This window comes from Triticum aestivum, chromosome 6B (assembly GCF_018294505.1).
Source record: "Triticum aestivum cultivar Chinese Spring chromosome 6B, IWGSC CS RefSeq v2.1, whole genome shotgun sequence".
Taxonomy (NCBI): Eukaryota; Viridiplantae; Streptophyta; class Magnoliopsida; order Poales; family Poaceae; genus Triticum; species Triticum aestivum.
Genome location: NC_057810.1, coordinates 485,419,046 through 485,432,150, shown reverse-complemented (window position 1 = coordinate 485,432,150; position 13,105 = coordinate 485,419,046). Strand labels below are relative to the sequence as shown.

At 42.3% G+C, this 13,105-nt stretch overlaps 1 protein-coding gene across 2 annotated transcripts; it reads right to left on the bottom strand.

Annotated features, from left to right (window-relative positions):
• Nucleotides 1–419: 419 nt before the first annotated feature.
• Nucleotides 420–8,880, bottom strand: LOC123137603 (DEAD-box ATP-dependent RNA helicase 8). 2 transcript variants are annotated; one of them, XM_044557420.1, is made up of 10 exons: nt 8,279–8,879; nt 7,896–7,956; nt 7,131–7,365; nt 6,673–6,911; nt 4,988–5,239; nt 4,721–4,901; nt 3,946–4,034; nt 3,063–3,136; nt 2,793–2,980; nt 420–1,192 (listed from the first exon to the last, which is right to left on the bottom strand). In XM_044557420.1, the coding sequence occupies exons 1-9, from the start codon at nt 8,638–8,640 to the stop codon at nt 2,902–2,904; spliced, it is 1,572 nt and encodes a 523-aa protein (XP_044413355.1). In that variant the 5' UTR covers nt 8,641–8,879; the 3' UTR covers nt 420–1,192; nt 2,793–2,901. The 2 variants fall into 2 exon arrangements, with proteins under 2 accessions (XP_044413355.1, XP_044413356.1); XM_044557421.1 differs by lacking the exon at nt 2,793–2,980 and having other exon boundaries at nt 8,279–8,880.
• Between the last annotated feature and the right edge of the window lie 4,225 nt (nt 8,881–13,105).

Genomic DNA, 13,105 nt, shown 5'->3' with positions numbered 1-13,105 from the left:
GGTTCGATAGATAGACATGAAAACCCACGAGGTGACGGGGTTCAATGTTCATGATGGCATTTCCCTTTTCTTCTTTGTTGTAAGAGTCGAACTTTCAAAACATTTGACAGGATTACCCATTTGTAACAACTACTGTAAAGAATATAGCTTTGAAAAACAAACCCAGAATGGATTTGATATTATTTTTTCACATCAGAGTTAAATAACAGGTCACGGAATATGCAGAACCACTTCTTCTCAATACTTGACTAGCTAGGGGACGTTCTAATCCCGTAATCATCAAAGAAAAATAGTACGTCATAAATACCATGGTAGAAAGCATACAGCATAAAGATGCACGTATACAATCTCAAAAAAAAAAAAAGATGCACGTAGACGGCACAGAATGAATCAACAGAAAGACGGTTGACAATCAACAATGAGGCAGCAAATAACAGTTCAGTGTCTACTGGCATCCCTTGTCCAGCACAGATAGCAGCAGATAAGCTCTGTTTATTCAACAATACATTGTCAACTTGGAAATATCCAGCAGAATTTAAGCGAGGACCATGACATACAGGCACATTGCCTAGGCATGATGCAAGAGCTAGACTGCGTAGCACAATGCAGCTGAATGCACATTATTGACAGACCAATATCCACTTCACGACCAATAGCCAAAAGCCCCAGCGACTACTAGGCATGATGCAAGAGGAAGGTTGCGTATGCATAGCACAATGCAGCTCACTGCACATTATTGACACACTCAGATCCAGTTCACCCTCTAATGGTTGAAAGCCCTAGCGACTACTACTACGCATCGACAGTTCAGAGCTCAAGTTGGACGACCGACTTCTGATTGACACCTCAACACAACACACGACCAAGCTGGAACCTGGGATAACTTGTGTGCACCAACAGTGCAGACCCACAACCAGTAAGTAACAGGGTTAAAATGTCCTGTGAGAAATAGCTAACGACACCACAAAGAAACGAAAGGAACTATGATGTCAAGAACTAAAAGACCACGGCTAGACCAATAACAGGCACCTAGCAATGTACACCGCCATGTGCCTGAAACAGTAACAGGACGTTTGCCCTGAGTTAACCACACTAATGTCAGCATAACAACGTCAATCAGAACACCCGGATGTCTTGTCTCACACATGATCCACTAATGTTCCCATATACCACAGGAGGCCCACGATAAGACCTGCAAACATGACAGAAGGTAAACATAAGCTGTGGCAGGAGGTAAAAACATGAAGAACACAAGTATATATATGTTCTGTTAGAGACTAAGAATTGATGATCTCTAATCGCATAATTCAAATGTGATGCAAAAACCGGGCGTGTTTGTCGCAGCTAACTATCATTGACTACATGGGTGCAGCACCAACCAGACACTCCAGGCTTGCCATGCACGCAACTGGTGTGGCAACCATCACCATCTACATGTAGTTGTATTTCCCTCATACAGACAGCTTTGCGCGGAGGTCGCGAGAGGAGTCGCTGTATAGCGACCAGCACAGCCAGCAGAGTAGCACGGAGAGCAGCGAACAGCCTCGGCCTTGGAAAGTAAGGGCAGCGGCGGCAGCATCAGTAGTAGGCAAGCAGCACACTAGCAGCCACTCCAAATCCAGGGAGAGCCAGGCGCGAGACCAAGTTGCAGGCCCAAGCACTAGAAGGCTGGACCAAGTAGTAGCAGCAGCAGGCCCAGGCAAGAAGCAGAGACACACACGGTGCACTGCAGGAGGAGAACGGCCAGGGAAGACCGGGCGCTGGGTGGCGCACGGAAAAGAGCAGACTCGCCAGGAGCAGGGGCGGACTGCCAGCGAAGGCTCTGACAGATGGGAGAACCAGCACGGTGAAACGGCGCCTTGAGGTGGAGTCGTCGTGCCTGGGTGGCAGCGGCTCAATTCCAGTGGGAGGCAACGACTCGAGTAGTGGATGGCGGCGGCTGCAATAGGAGAGATGGCGGCACTGGCTGGAAGGAAAGATCTGGGTGCGGCCGCCAATGAAGAACACAGGCAGCCGTCGAGGGTCCCAATCCAAGAGGTGGCCTGTGGCTGCCCAGTAGCGAACGTGTAGAGGCCTAGCGGCGCATCGATCCAATGCGGCCCAAGTTGATGCAGGGGACGGTTGGGATGAGTTCCACCAGGGTCAAAGGAGACAGCCATCGCTTGGTCTTGGAGCAGAAGCAGAGGAAATCTTGATCGGGAAGAGGTCGATATGTAGAGAAGTCACCGGACAAGCACAGGAGACGCGCAGATCGTACAGACCGAAAAAAAAATCGATCGAGAGCAAGGACAAGTTGTGGCGTCCGAGGGAGACCTAAACCTAGGCTCTAATACGATGTTATGATGCAACTTATCTCTATTGCAAGGCCCACGGGCCATATATATATTACACAAGACTTGAGGTGCAAGGAAAGGAAACATAGCCTAATAAGGACTCCTAGACCAATAATAATACTTCCTAACAAAGTGCTTTCTTTGGTTCAATAGTTGCATTTGTAGGTTAGAAAAAATCCCTAAGCTGTACTAACTTCACACACAGTAAACTAGGAGATCCAAATGTGATGGATCAAACTTGTGAAGTGACAACCCACATAAGGTACAAAATTGTGCAAATGTACAAGCAGCTTCCACAATTAAACGAACCAATGGATGCCACACAAACCCCCCAAATAACGTTAAAGCTTCAGGTGACAGTGAGCATATTTTCAGTCATTGTGAATTTGTGATTCAAAAACTAAACAGTTAGCGGTTAAGGATCATGACACGAAACCACAAACAAGAACAATTTGTTACCTGACAGGTGATGAGATGGTATTTACAAGAGTTGTCTTCTTATTACTCAGAGAAAGTGAATGCATGAGAAAGCACTATCCTATCATTGGCAATATATGGCACTATCCTATCATTGGCAATATATGGCCTGGTCTATCTGAGGGGGAATCTGTTTTATCTCAGTCCCAAGCTCCTGCTCAATCCTATACCTGTTCCGGAAACAATATTCTGTCAAGAGAGCAACTAAAGAATATAAGAGGTCAAGAAATTTGAGGTAGGAAATGAGCATACAAGTTAAAGCGATCCTCGTAGGTGATCAAATTCACAGCCAAACCAAGGTGACCGAATCTCCCAGATCTACCAACCTATAAAGCCAAAAAAAGGTTATGAGAATCATTAAAAATCAGAGCAGGAGAGATATTATGAACAAAGTAACCAAAATATCGAGGATAAATCATTTACATGATACACAAAAATTATTTTTCTATTCAGATAAAAACCATTAAGGCTGTGTTCGGGACAACGGAATTTTACAGGAATCGTGGAGGTTTCCTTTGCTGTGGATTTCTTTCCTTCGGAGCATTCGGTGCAAAGGAACAGCCACACTGATTCCAAAGGAAAGGCTTCCTATCCTCCGTTTTTCAGAGGAACTTGAGCATGCGCTCGAAGCTCATTTTTTGTGTAGGACCAAGGCAAACAGGTGCAGCCCTGGACTGCTGGTTTTGATGCGTTTGACTGTAGAAGCAGGGTGGACCTGGTTCAGATGGACCATCCAATGGCACGTGAAAGCAAAAACGATGGTGGTGCATGTGGTCCGTGTTTACGTGTAACAATGATTGACCAAGAGGTGTAACAATGATTCACCAAGAGGCAAGCACAGCCGGTTGCCCTTTAGTTTTTAATCCGTCCGTTAATTTATTATATCTCCTATGCTGGCTTTCTGGCGTTCCAAACACCACTAGTTGAACTTTTTACTGCAATTTCAAGCCTGTAGGTTTTCACTTTGGCCTCCATCCTATTCCTACACATTTTTCTATCCCTTTGTTTTGTGCCACGTTCCGAACAGGGCCCGGGATTGTGGAACAGATAAAACAATATTCCCAGAATACGTCATAATAAGAAAATCTGATTGTCACGGTATGAGAAATTGAGTCAAAAAAAATCATTTGCATACCCTGTGGAGATACGTTTCAGAGCTCTTGGGGAAATCAAAATTGATAACAACATTAACAGCTTGAATATCTATCCCCCTTGTGAAAAGATCTGAAAAAGATGAAGCCACAGACGTAAGAAACTTGAACAAATGGTATGCCACACACTTCTTCCAGGTTTCCAGCAACAAGTCCAACAACTACTACTAAACAATTTTACTACTCCCTAGATCCATATTAACTAAAATTGTACTTTGTACTAAACCAGCGTCAATTAATATGGATCGGAGGGAGTAGCATCTATTTCTTAATAAATTCACCACTTCAGTGATTCTGCTTATAACAAGCAGTTGATGGAAGTTTGAAGTGATCACTGGAAAATTGACTGGCATGAAACAACGATATTAGATTTTTCTTTTTGATCGTGTCTTTCACTGCCAGAACTAATTTGAGACACTCGTCTCTTAGTTAGTCACTTGATATTTGACAAGTATCTCTTCGGGGATAGAACTCTACTGAAATTTAAAACAGCAAACTAAATAGATGATTTATTGAGGACAAAACATGTATAAGTGATTGATTAGACCGAGTTAAAATTTCAAGTACACTGTGCCTTTTCATCATCAAAATAAATTGCATAATGGCAAGGATGAAGACAAGCTTACATTGAGTGACACAAATATGTTATTTGTATGCAAGAACACAGAAAACTCGGACCAGATAGCATACAAAGGGAGATGAACTAGCAATGAGTTCCAAATAGAAAACGGGCAATACAGAAGGCACATAATTGCTTACCTGTACAAACAAGGTTCCTGCATGCCCCATTACGGAAATCATGGAAAACTCTGTTACGGTGGTCCTGCAGCATCTTTGCATGGATGTAGAAGCATGAGTAACCAAGCTCCGTGATCTTTTTCGCTAATAGCTCAACACGATTTACAGAGTTGCAGAATATTATTGACTGATTTATTTGAAGCTGTACCAATATAAACATAAATTGGATTATTTATATGTATGCGGAAGATCAAAATGTCCAACTAAATTAAGAGACAGTTATTAAACCTTGGAAAAGAGGGTGTTAAGACAATGAACTTTCTGCCTTTCTTCTACAAAAGCATAGAATTGTGTAATTCCCTTCAGTGTAAGTTCATCCATGAGGTTAATAACATAAGGTTTAGGCAGATATTTATCCTTGAACTCCTTGACAGTCACAGGGAATGTTGCTGAAAACATTAAAATCTGTCGACTCGCTGGAAGGTAACGGATCAACTGCTCTATAGAAGGTTGAAATTCAGGAGAGAGAAGCTTGTCTGCCTGCGAAAAGCCAACACCTCTCATAAGAAAGCACAAACATGTGTATGTAGATATATTTATTTATTGACAGGCCCAAGACTACAGAAGCAAATTCATTCACATTAAATTCTACAAACAAAAATAGCTTCAATACATTTACTATAATGTCCCAAGCAGGTTGGGGCAGGCTAGACATGTAACCCAAGAGAAAATAGCTTCAATACATTTCATTATAGTATATTACAAGATGAAGACGAGGGCGCCGCCACCTTGTTTCTCAGCTTCAGGTACTATTTGTCCTTAGGAACCATAACTCAATTCTTTTACAGACTAACCTTGCCTTCGTACATACTCTTTACCAGTGTGTCATCTTTCTATCATTCTTATTCACAGGTAACTTAAGCAATGATCTTAATGCCAGTGCTTCTCACTACCAACTATTACCTCCGTCCCAAAATTCTTGTCTTAGATTTGTCTAGATATGGATGTATCTAACACTAGAAGTAACGGAGAGAATACTATTTAGCCTAAATACAGGAACTCATTTTTTTCACGGGGTTATTATTGCTTGCAAGTATACATGCTTTCTCATGATTTTTTTCGCATTCTTGTTGTTTTTTCCAAATGAACTAAATAGTAATGAGTTCGATGTTACAGTTTGATTTCAAAAAACCTTATTTGTTCGACGGGAACTAGAAAGGGCAGTTACTTGATGTAGCGGTTGAGGACGAATCATATATTTGCATGTTTGAGTCAGGAAAAACAGAATCGGCGTAGGCATAGTCCAACAGCTACAAATTCTTCTTCTGAAATGGTTTTCTTAAGGCACTTCTACAATGATGACTGAAGGCATAGTGTGAGATGTAATAACTATTTGGTTTGCTGATGAACTCAAGTTATGTTTGCAACTAAAGTCATGGTGCGGGCGTGCGGCACAATTGCTCAGCTCCATACCAAGTTACCAACCAGTTATAAACCCCTGGCATGTTTGGTTCACGTACTACTACTTAAGGTTGCAAACTTCACAACTTCTTTTGCTCAAACCCAAGGAGTACTTATCAAGCTATGTTACATTGTCAAAATAGGAGCCACATTTCTAAGGGCATCTTTCAACAGTTCTTTGAGTCGGTGACGTGCGCGACTCTCTTGGCAAAGAGTACTTAACACAGGTGCGGCCATGAACCAGAGCAGGTGTTAACTTAAACTCAGTCAACTTGCCTAACTACCAAACAGGCCCAGCAAAAAAAATGCTAGTTGCCACAAGTAGCTACATAAACTGTGGGTTCGAAAACTTTTCAGAACAGAGTGGCAAAGTATGGTCAGCAACCAGCATCCAAACAGACAGATACAAATACAAGTGAACAAATATTCACCATGTATTAAGATTAAAAAAACAGACATTTACAAGACAATGCAAGCAATGTGACTACTTAGATACGCTTACAATGAATTACCTCGTCCATAACAAGCATTGAACAGTCCTTCAAGATGCAAACACCTTTCTTCGTAAGGTCCAAAATACGTCCAGGCGTTCCAACAAGTAAATGGACAGGTTGATATAGACGAACAATATCATCCTTCAGGCTAGTTCCACCAGTGGTGACCATAACTTGAATCTTCAGGTGCTTGCCAAGCTCTTTGCAAACTTGGGATGTCTGTAGAGCCAATTCCCTTGTGGGAACAACTATAACAACTACAAATTACAGGAGGCAGCATTCGATTATTAAAACTTTCTAGTACTATATAGCTGACTAATGCACAGGTACACCGAAACAAAAACAAATAAAACCCCGTGTTGGGAAGAAGCAAATATACATGTCAAAGTTTCTATCAGCTATTACTATCAAGGCACGGGTAATACATTTGACCCCCAAACAGTATCTATCAGATCAAGTGAGGATGCAGACCAAACCTTGAATAGCATTTTTGTCCTGGTCGATCTTTTCCAGTGCAGGAATACAAAATGCAGCTGTCTTGCCAGTTCCATTTTTTGCTCTAGCAAGAATATCACTGCCAGTTAATGCAATAGGAATGCTTTCTTCTTGGATTGGGGAGGGATTTTCAAATCCTTTCTCATATATTCCCATCAGGAGTTCACGCTTAAGAAAATAGTCTTCAAACTCATTCCCTTTGGTGGCAGTAACATCCTGTACAAAGAACGAGACAAATAATAACGATGACATCAAGACACAAAGCAAGGAAGCAACATTATGAATTAGCTTATTGAACACGGCATTAACCAAAGATCCAAGGGATCTAACACTTGTGGGGTAAAAAATCCATAACCAAAGTTTCTTAATATGCCAGTATTATCATTACAATAATATATAGGATGAAGTCTTATTTATTCATGTTGAAAATACAAGTAACTAGCATCAAGGATCAAGTAACGAAATATTGATTTGCATGTTATGGTATGAAGATAACTCATGGATTCAGACAAAACAGCCTCCAAAACTAGGATCGCCGTATATTTGGCGTGCAATGTAGGCATCACAAACAAAAGTTGATAAATAAAGAAAGTCGTGGGTACAATTTTTACCACGGCAAGAAATAACTAGTTACACAAAGTAGAGATAGCGACCGACATATTGCAAAGTTCAGGTATTCCTGGTATCGGAAGTACCCTAACTCCAGAAACAAACACAAAACGAAGAATCAAGATGGCATGAATTACCTCTGTCCTGAATCGTGTATCTGCGGGTGGAAGCTTCAGTTGGGCCTTCCAATCTTGTGAACTGCACAAACCAAGTATAATAATTGCTGAGTGGCCATCTCCAGCTCACGTTTTTCCACTTAGAATGGTTATTTATGATCATGTCTAGATAATGATTCATTAGTTACCCGATGTTTGCTAAACTACATTGTATTACAGTTCAGCTAGAAACATAGAATGCGGAAAACTAATGTGGGTTGCTTAGCATCAGAAAAAGAATCATCTCCCACAGCATTCGGTTGGCTTTCGCAAGCTACGTTGGTGATGCTTAAACTATGTGTTGAAGCATCAGCTACCATGACCTATAAGTTGCCATCCAAACTACTAAGCTTTTATCGTCTCACCTAGGATCGTTGCCGACCCCCGCTGGGGGTGGCGCCACGACCTTGGGCCCGCTGGTCCCGGCCGCGGTGATCTGGTTTCGCCGCAGCCACTGCTGCTGCTGTTGCTGCTGGTGGTGGTGGTGATTTTGGTGATGCTGCTGCTGGTGGTTATTTTGGTGGTGCTGCTGCTGGTGGTTATTTTGGTGGTGCTGCTGCGGCTGCGGCTGCGGCTGGCGCTGCACGTATTGTTGCTGGTGCGCCGCCGACGTCTGCTGGTGGTGGTGGTGGTTGTTCTGCGACAACGGCGGGCCACGCCCGTAGTAGTTAGGGTTCCCGCCGCGACCGTTGCCGGTTCCGGGAGGGTACCTGGCGCGCGGATCCATGGGTGAGAGGAGGGATCAGATCTTGTCAGGAATCGGCGAGAGAAGGGGCGGATCGAACAGCGACGAGGAGATCAGAAAGGGGAAGTGGATTCGGATGGTGGAATCAAGGTGTTGGGCGCCCGGATCAGGCCGAAATTTGAACCCTTTCTGCCTAGTGTTCGTGCCGGGGAGGAGGAGCGAGACGACGGAACGGAAGGGATGGGAGCGTCGCCGAACGTCTGAAGCTAGGGCAGCGACGAGTTGGAATTGGAGGAGGGAGACAATTACAACAATGCCCTGCCAAATTTATCTGCCTACGCCTGAAAACGGAAAAAATTACTGCTACTATTTTTTTTTAGAACTAATTACTACTACTAAACAAACCTTGAACTGGTAGACCAAAAATAAATCGAGCCATATAAACTTCTAGAGCCCAAATTACCACCAAGCTATCCTGGTCTATTTTGAACCTTAAGAAAGTTCCCAAACAGGGATTCATCAACATGGCAAATCGAACCAAGAATTGTTGGGTTGTTTTTCCAAGAAATCTCGCTTCGTTTTATTAAGCATCTGACAAGTTCATAGATACAGAGATTGGGTTATGGGAATGTCCCAGCCATAAGTGGCGACCTACATCTAGCACATAGGCATGCTTGACGGAAATAATAAGCTTCAAAATTAAAGTTTCCATTCCAAAAATAAAATTACAACTATGAAAAGTGGTTCTTCTGCTTGTATCTCGCGAATAATCGTTACATGTGTTTCACAAGTTCCCTCATCGATATCTTGTATCACATCCTTGCAATATGTCGAATTCTTCCAAGATTATTGAATGCGGCTAAGGGAGAGGGCGCGACAAGAATTTGAGCCGGCCCACTATACCATGCTCGTGTTATTAAAATTTTGTTCAAAATTTGAAAATATGTTCATGTTTGCAAACTTTGTTCATAAATTCAAAACATCTTCATGTTTAAAAAACATTTTCAAAAATGTTCGTATTTTAAAAAAATTGTGCCAATTTTCAAAATATGTTCATCCTTTCAAATTTTGTTCAAAAAATAAAAAATTGTTCGGTAATTCAAAAAATATTCATGCATTTAATATATTGTTTATAAGTTAAAAAAATCTTTTCTATTTTTGGCCACAAGTTACAAAATGTTTCGTTTGGAATTTCAACAATCTTCAAAATGTGTTCTTCAATGATTTCTTCTTATGATCTGATAGCCTCGCAACCCATTGCATTTGTCGTGGGATCAACTGAATGGCTTTGAATTAAGATTCTGTATGTATGAAATAAAATTGTTTCGTAGATGTATCTTGTCTTGTCCGTGATCTTCATCCCTGCAGGTACCCAGAATCATGAAAATCGAGCAACGGCGAGGCTAAGTGTAGAGAGAACGTGAAGTGTTATTCTGAACACCAGTGACAGAAAGGTTTAGTATGGTAACACAGATCCAATCCTTGGGGATTCAAGAGGTGTAGTCACTAAACACCAAAAGCTCTTGTCTAATATTTATTATCTTAATTATCGAAGCAACCCCGCACGACGGATAGGACCTGCGATAAGACAACTGATTCTTGATGCAAGACTCGTGTCGGTCAAGATGTTATTTGGACACATCTCGCACTTCGGTTCGTAACAAGCACATCTCGATGGGTGACTTTCAGCGCTCAAATTAAGATCATATCTGGTCCCAACACAAATACATGGTTGTAAGCATTAAGACCTCATACCCGTTTTATTATAGTGTTTGAATTATCGTTTGCTTGATTGATTCGGTAAAATCTGTAATTGGTCCTTTAAGAAAGCTTGCTAGAGATCACTACCTTAAGGAAATCTTCCTCTCGTGGGTTCGATAACCCAGGGTCACCTCTGGGGAAATAGGTACATGATACTTTTCTGTTTCTTTATCGGATCACTAAAAGGAGGTATCACCGTCTGATGCTTCGTTCCCCCTCCCCATCGAATCTTCACCCCTCGTGTTCATCTTTGGGAAAATACAAAGCACGTGGAAGATTCATGGCGGTCTTCCGCCCTCTCCCGCGGCGTGCAGCGAGCGTTCCTCTCATGTTTGCCTCGCTTTTGACGCTCTTCACCGGCACTCACCATTGTCAATCACAAACAAAAAAGGGTTTTTGCCCCACTGCAGCTTTTCGTCACTCCCTGATGCATCCATGTTGAGCTCACTGGTGCCGACCACAACAACGCTCCTTGTCAAGGTTGTGATAATCCCCAAGTGCAGGGAATCATCGTAGCAATTTCCAAAGGTGAAAGTGATAAGCATGGAGTGTCAAACCCACAAGGAGCTAAAGATAAGATCAATATTCTCTCAAGTCCTATCTGCCACTGACTCTATGTGCAACGAATGTTTGCTTCCAACTAGAAACGAGAAATAAAACTATGTTGTCGGTATGAAGAGGATAACTTTGCATGATATCGGAGAGCTAAAATATAAAAGTAGGTGTCATAACGTTAGAATATATTACTTAAGTATTATAAATAGCGAGTGTGGAATAATGATGGGTTGGTGTGTGGAATTGTCCTAGGCAATTGTTAACAAGATCGGTAATCATTATTGCAGTTTCATATGAGGGAGAGGCATAAACTAACATATTTTCTCTTCTTGGATCATATGCACTTATGATTGGAACTCTAGCAAGCATCCGCAACTACTAGAGATCACTAAGGTAAAATCCAACCATAGCATTAACATATCAAGTCCCCTTTATCACATACGCAACAACTCCCTTACTCGGGTTTATGCTTCTGTCACTCAAGCAACCCACTATAAGCGGATCATGAACGTATTGCAACACCCTACAGCGAGAATCTCTCACGCTTGCGTGACACGAAGGGTACAATAGGACAGCGCCAAAATAAAACGTACAACTTATACCAATCTAAATCATCAATCAACCAAAAGACAAAGGATATCTACTCAAAACATCATAGGATGGAAACACATCATTGGATCATAATATGTGGCATAAAGCACCATTAGTAAAATTTATATGTTTATAGATCATGAAAAGAATAATTTATGTGATGGTTATATTGTTGAATTCATTGATGTTTTGAAATAAAACTAAGAAACTAGTCCGCTTGACGCTGCAGTAGAACCAGCATGAGCGGCGGCACCGCCACCTTACTCGGAGTCCGAGTCCACGTCCTCGACTTTGTCCTCGTCCCTCTTCCTCTTCCTCTTTGCCGACGCTTCTTTGCTTGAACCGGACACTGGGCTCTACTTCTTCATCCAACCCCTGTAGATATTTAAACAAATGTAGGCATCCATTGTTGCGTACAGGATGTGATCTTCATCTAATGTCTTTGACTCCCATGCATGATGAAACTCTGGGTGAGGTTTCTTCAATTGAGTGTAGGAAGGATCAATCATGGCTGCTGCCAGGGTCAGCATTGAAGGCTGGGAGAAGGACAACATGCTTCCCTTATAGAGATCAAAGGACTGGCCTACAACGAGGCCTATTAGATCCAGGACTCTCCTGTCGGTCGTAAATTCTACAGTAACGAATGTCACTCTTTTTTCCTTGAGGAAGAACTCAAAATCCTGGCACCTAACATCGGCATGGCATATGTGATAGACCAAGCACACATTATGTACGCAAACCTGGATCATGGCAGGCTTCTTCATCTCTGCCACCTTTAGAAGCTTCTCCTTTTCCAGGCTGTGGTGTACACAACATCTAGCCCAGGGACCCACTCATCCTTTGAACTTTTGAACTTGTGTAGGAAGAGACCAAGGTATGCTTCCATCGTCGCGGATCTACGAGTGTAGATGATGATGAACTCATCGTCGGTGATGGTTCTAACCTTGTACTCACCGCCAGTCATGGAGATTTGAGAGGCCATGGATTTTGGAGACGGGTTAGGAGAAGTGGAACTGGTGTAATGTGAAAGGACGGGACGACTAGGAGCGAACTATTGTAAGGTAGAAGAAGGGGACGAGTAGGGCGTGCGAACAGCGTGGGGTGGTGGCTTGCCCGGTGGATAAATGACTCCATGCCCCCAAAGAGTTCTCGAGTACTATGGGGGACCCACTAGATGTCATGTCTACTAGACCCCACATTGTAGGCCTGACGGTATAGCTTTTGCGTGTTCGCATGCCATGCCGACGCGTGCATGTAACTTCACTTAATTCTGTCAACTGCCGCGCCTCCCATGACCTTCGCCTCCCTCGCGCAGTCGTACCCTTTGAGACCTCGGACGGCTATAAATGAGCAATTTTTTTGCCTAATCCACATGCATGATACTCCGTCTGGTCCTTTTTACTCCGCGTAAGATTTGTGTCATGTCAAAGTTTGCAAAGTTTGACCAAATTTATGCTAAAAATATCAATATCTACAATACCAAATGTATATATTATGAAACTATATTTCATAATGAGTATAAAAATATTGATTTGACATTGTGAATGTTGATACATTTTTCTATAAGTTTGGTTAAAGTAGAGGTACATTGACTTCAGAC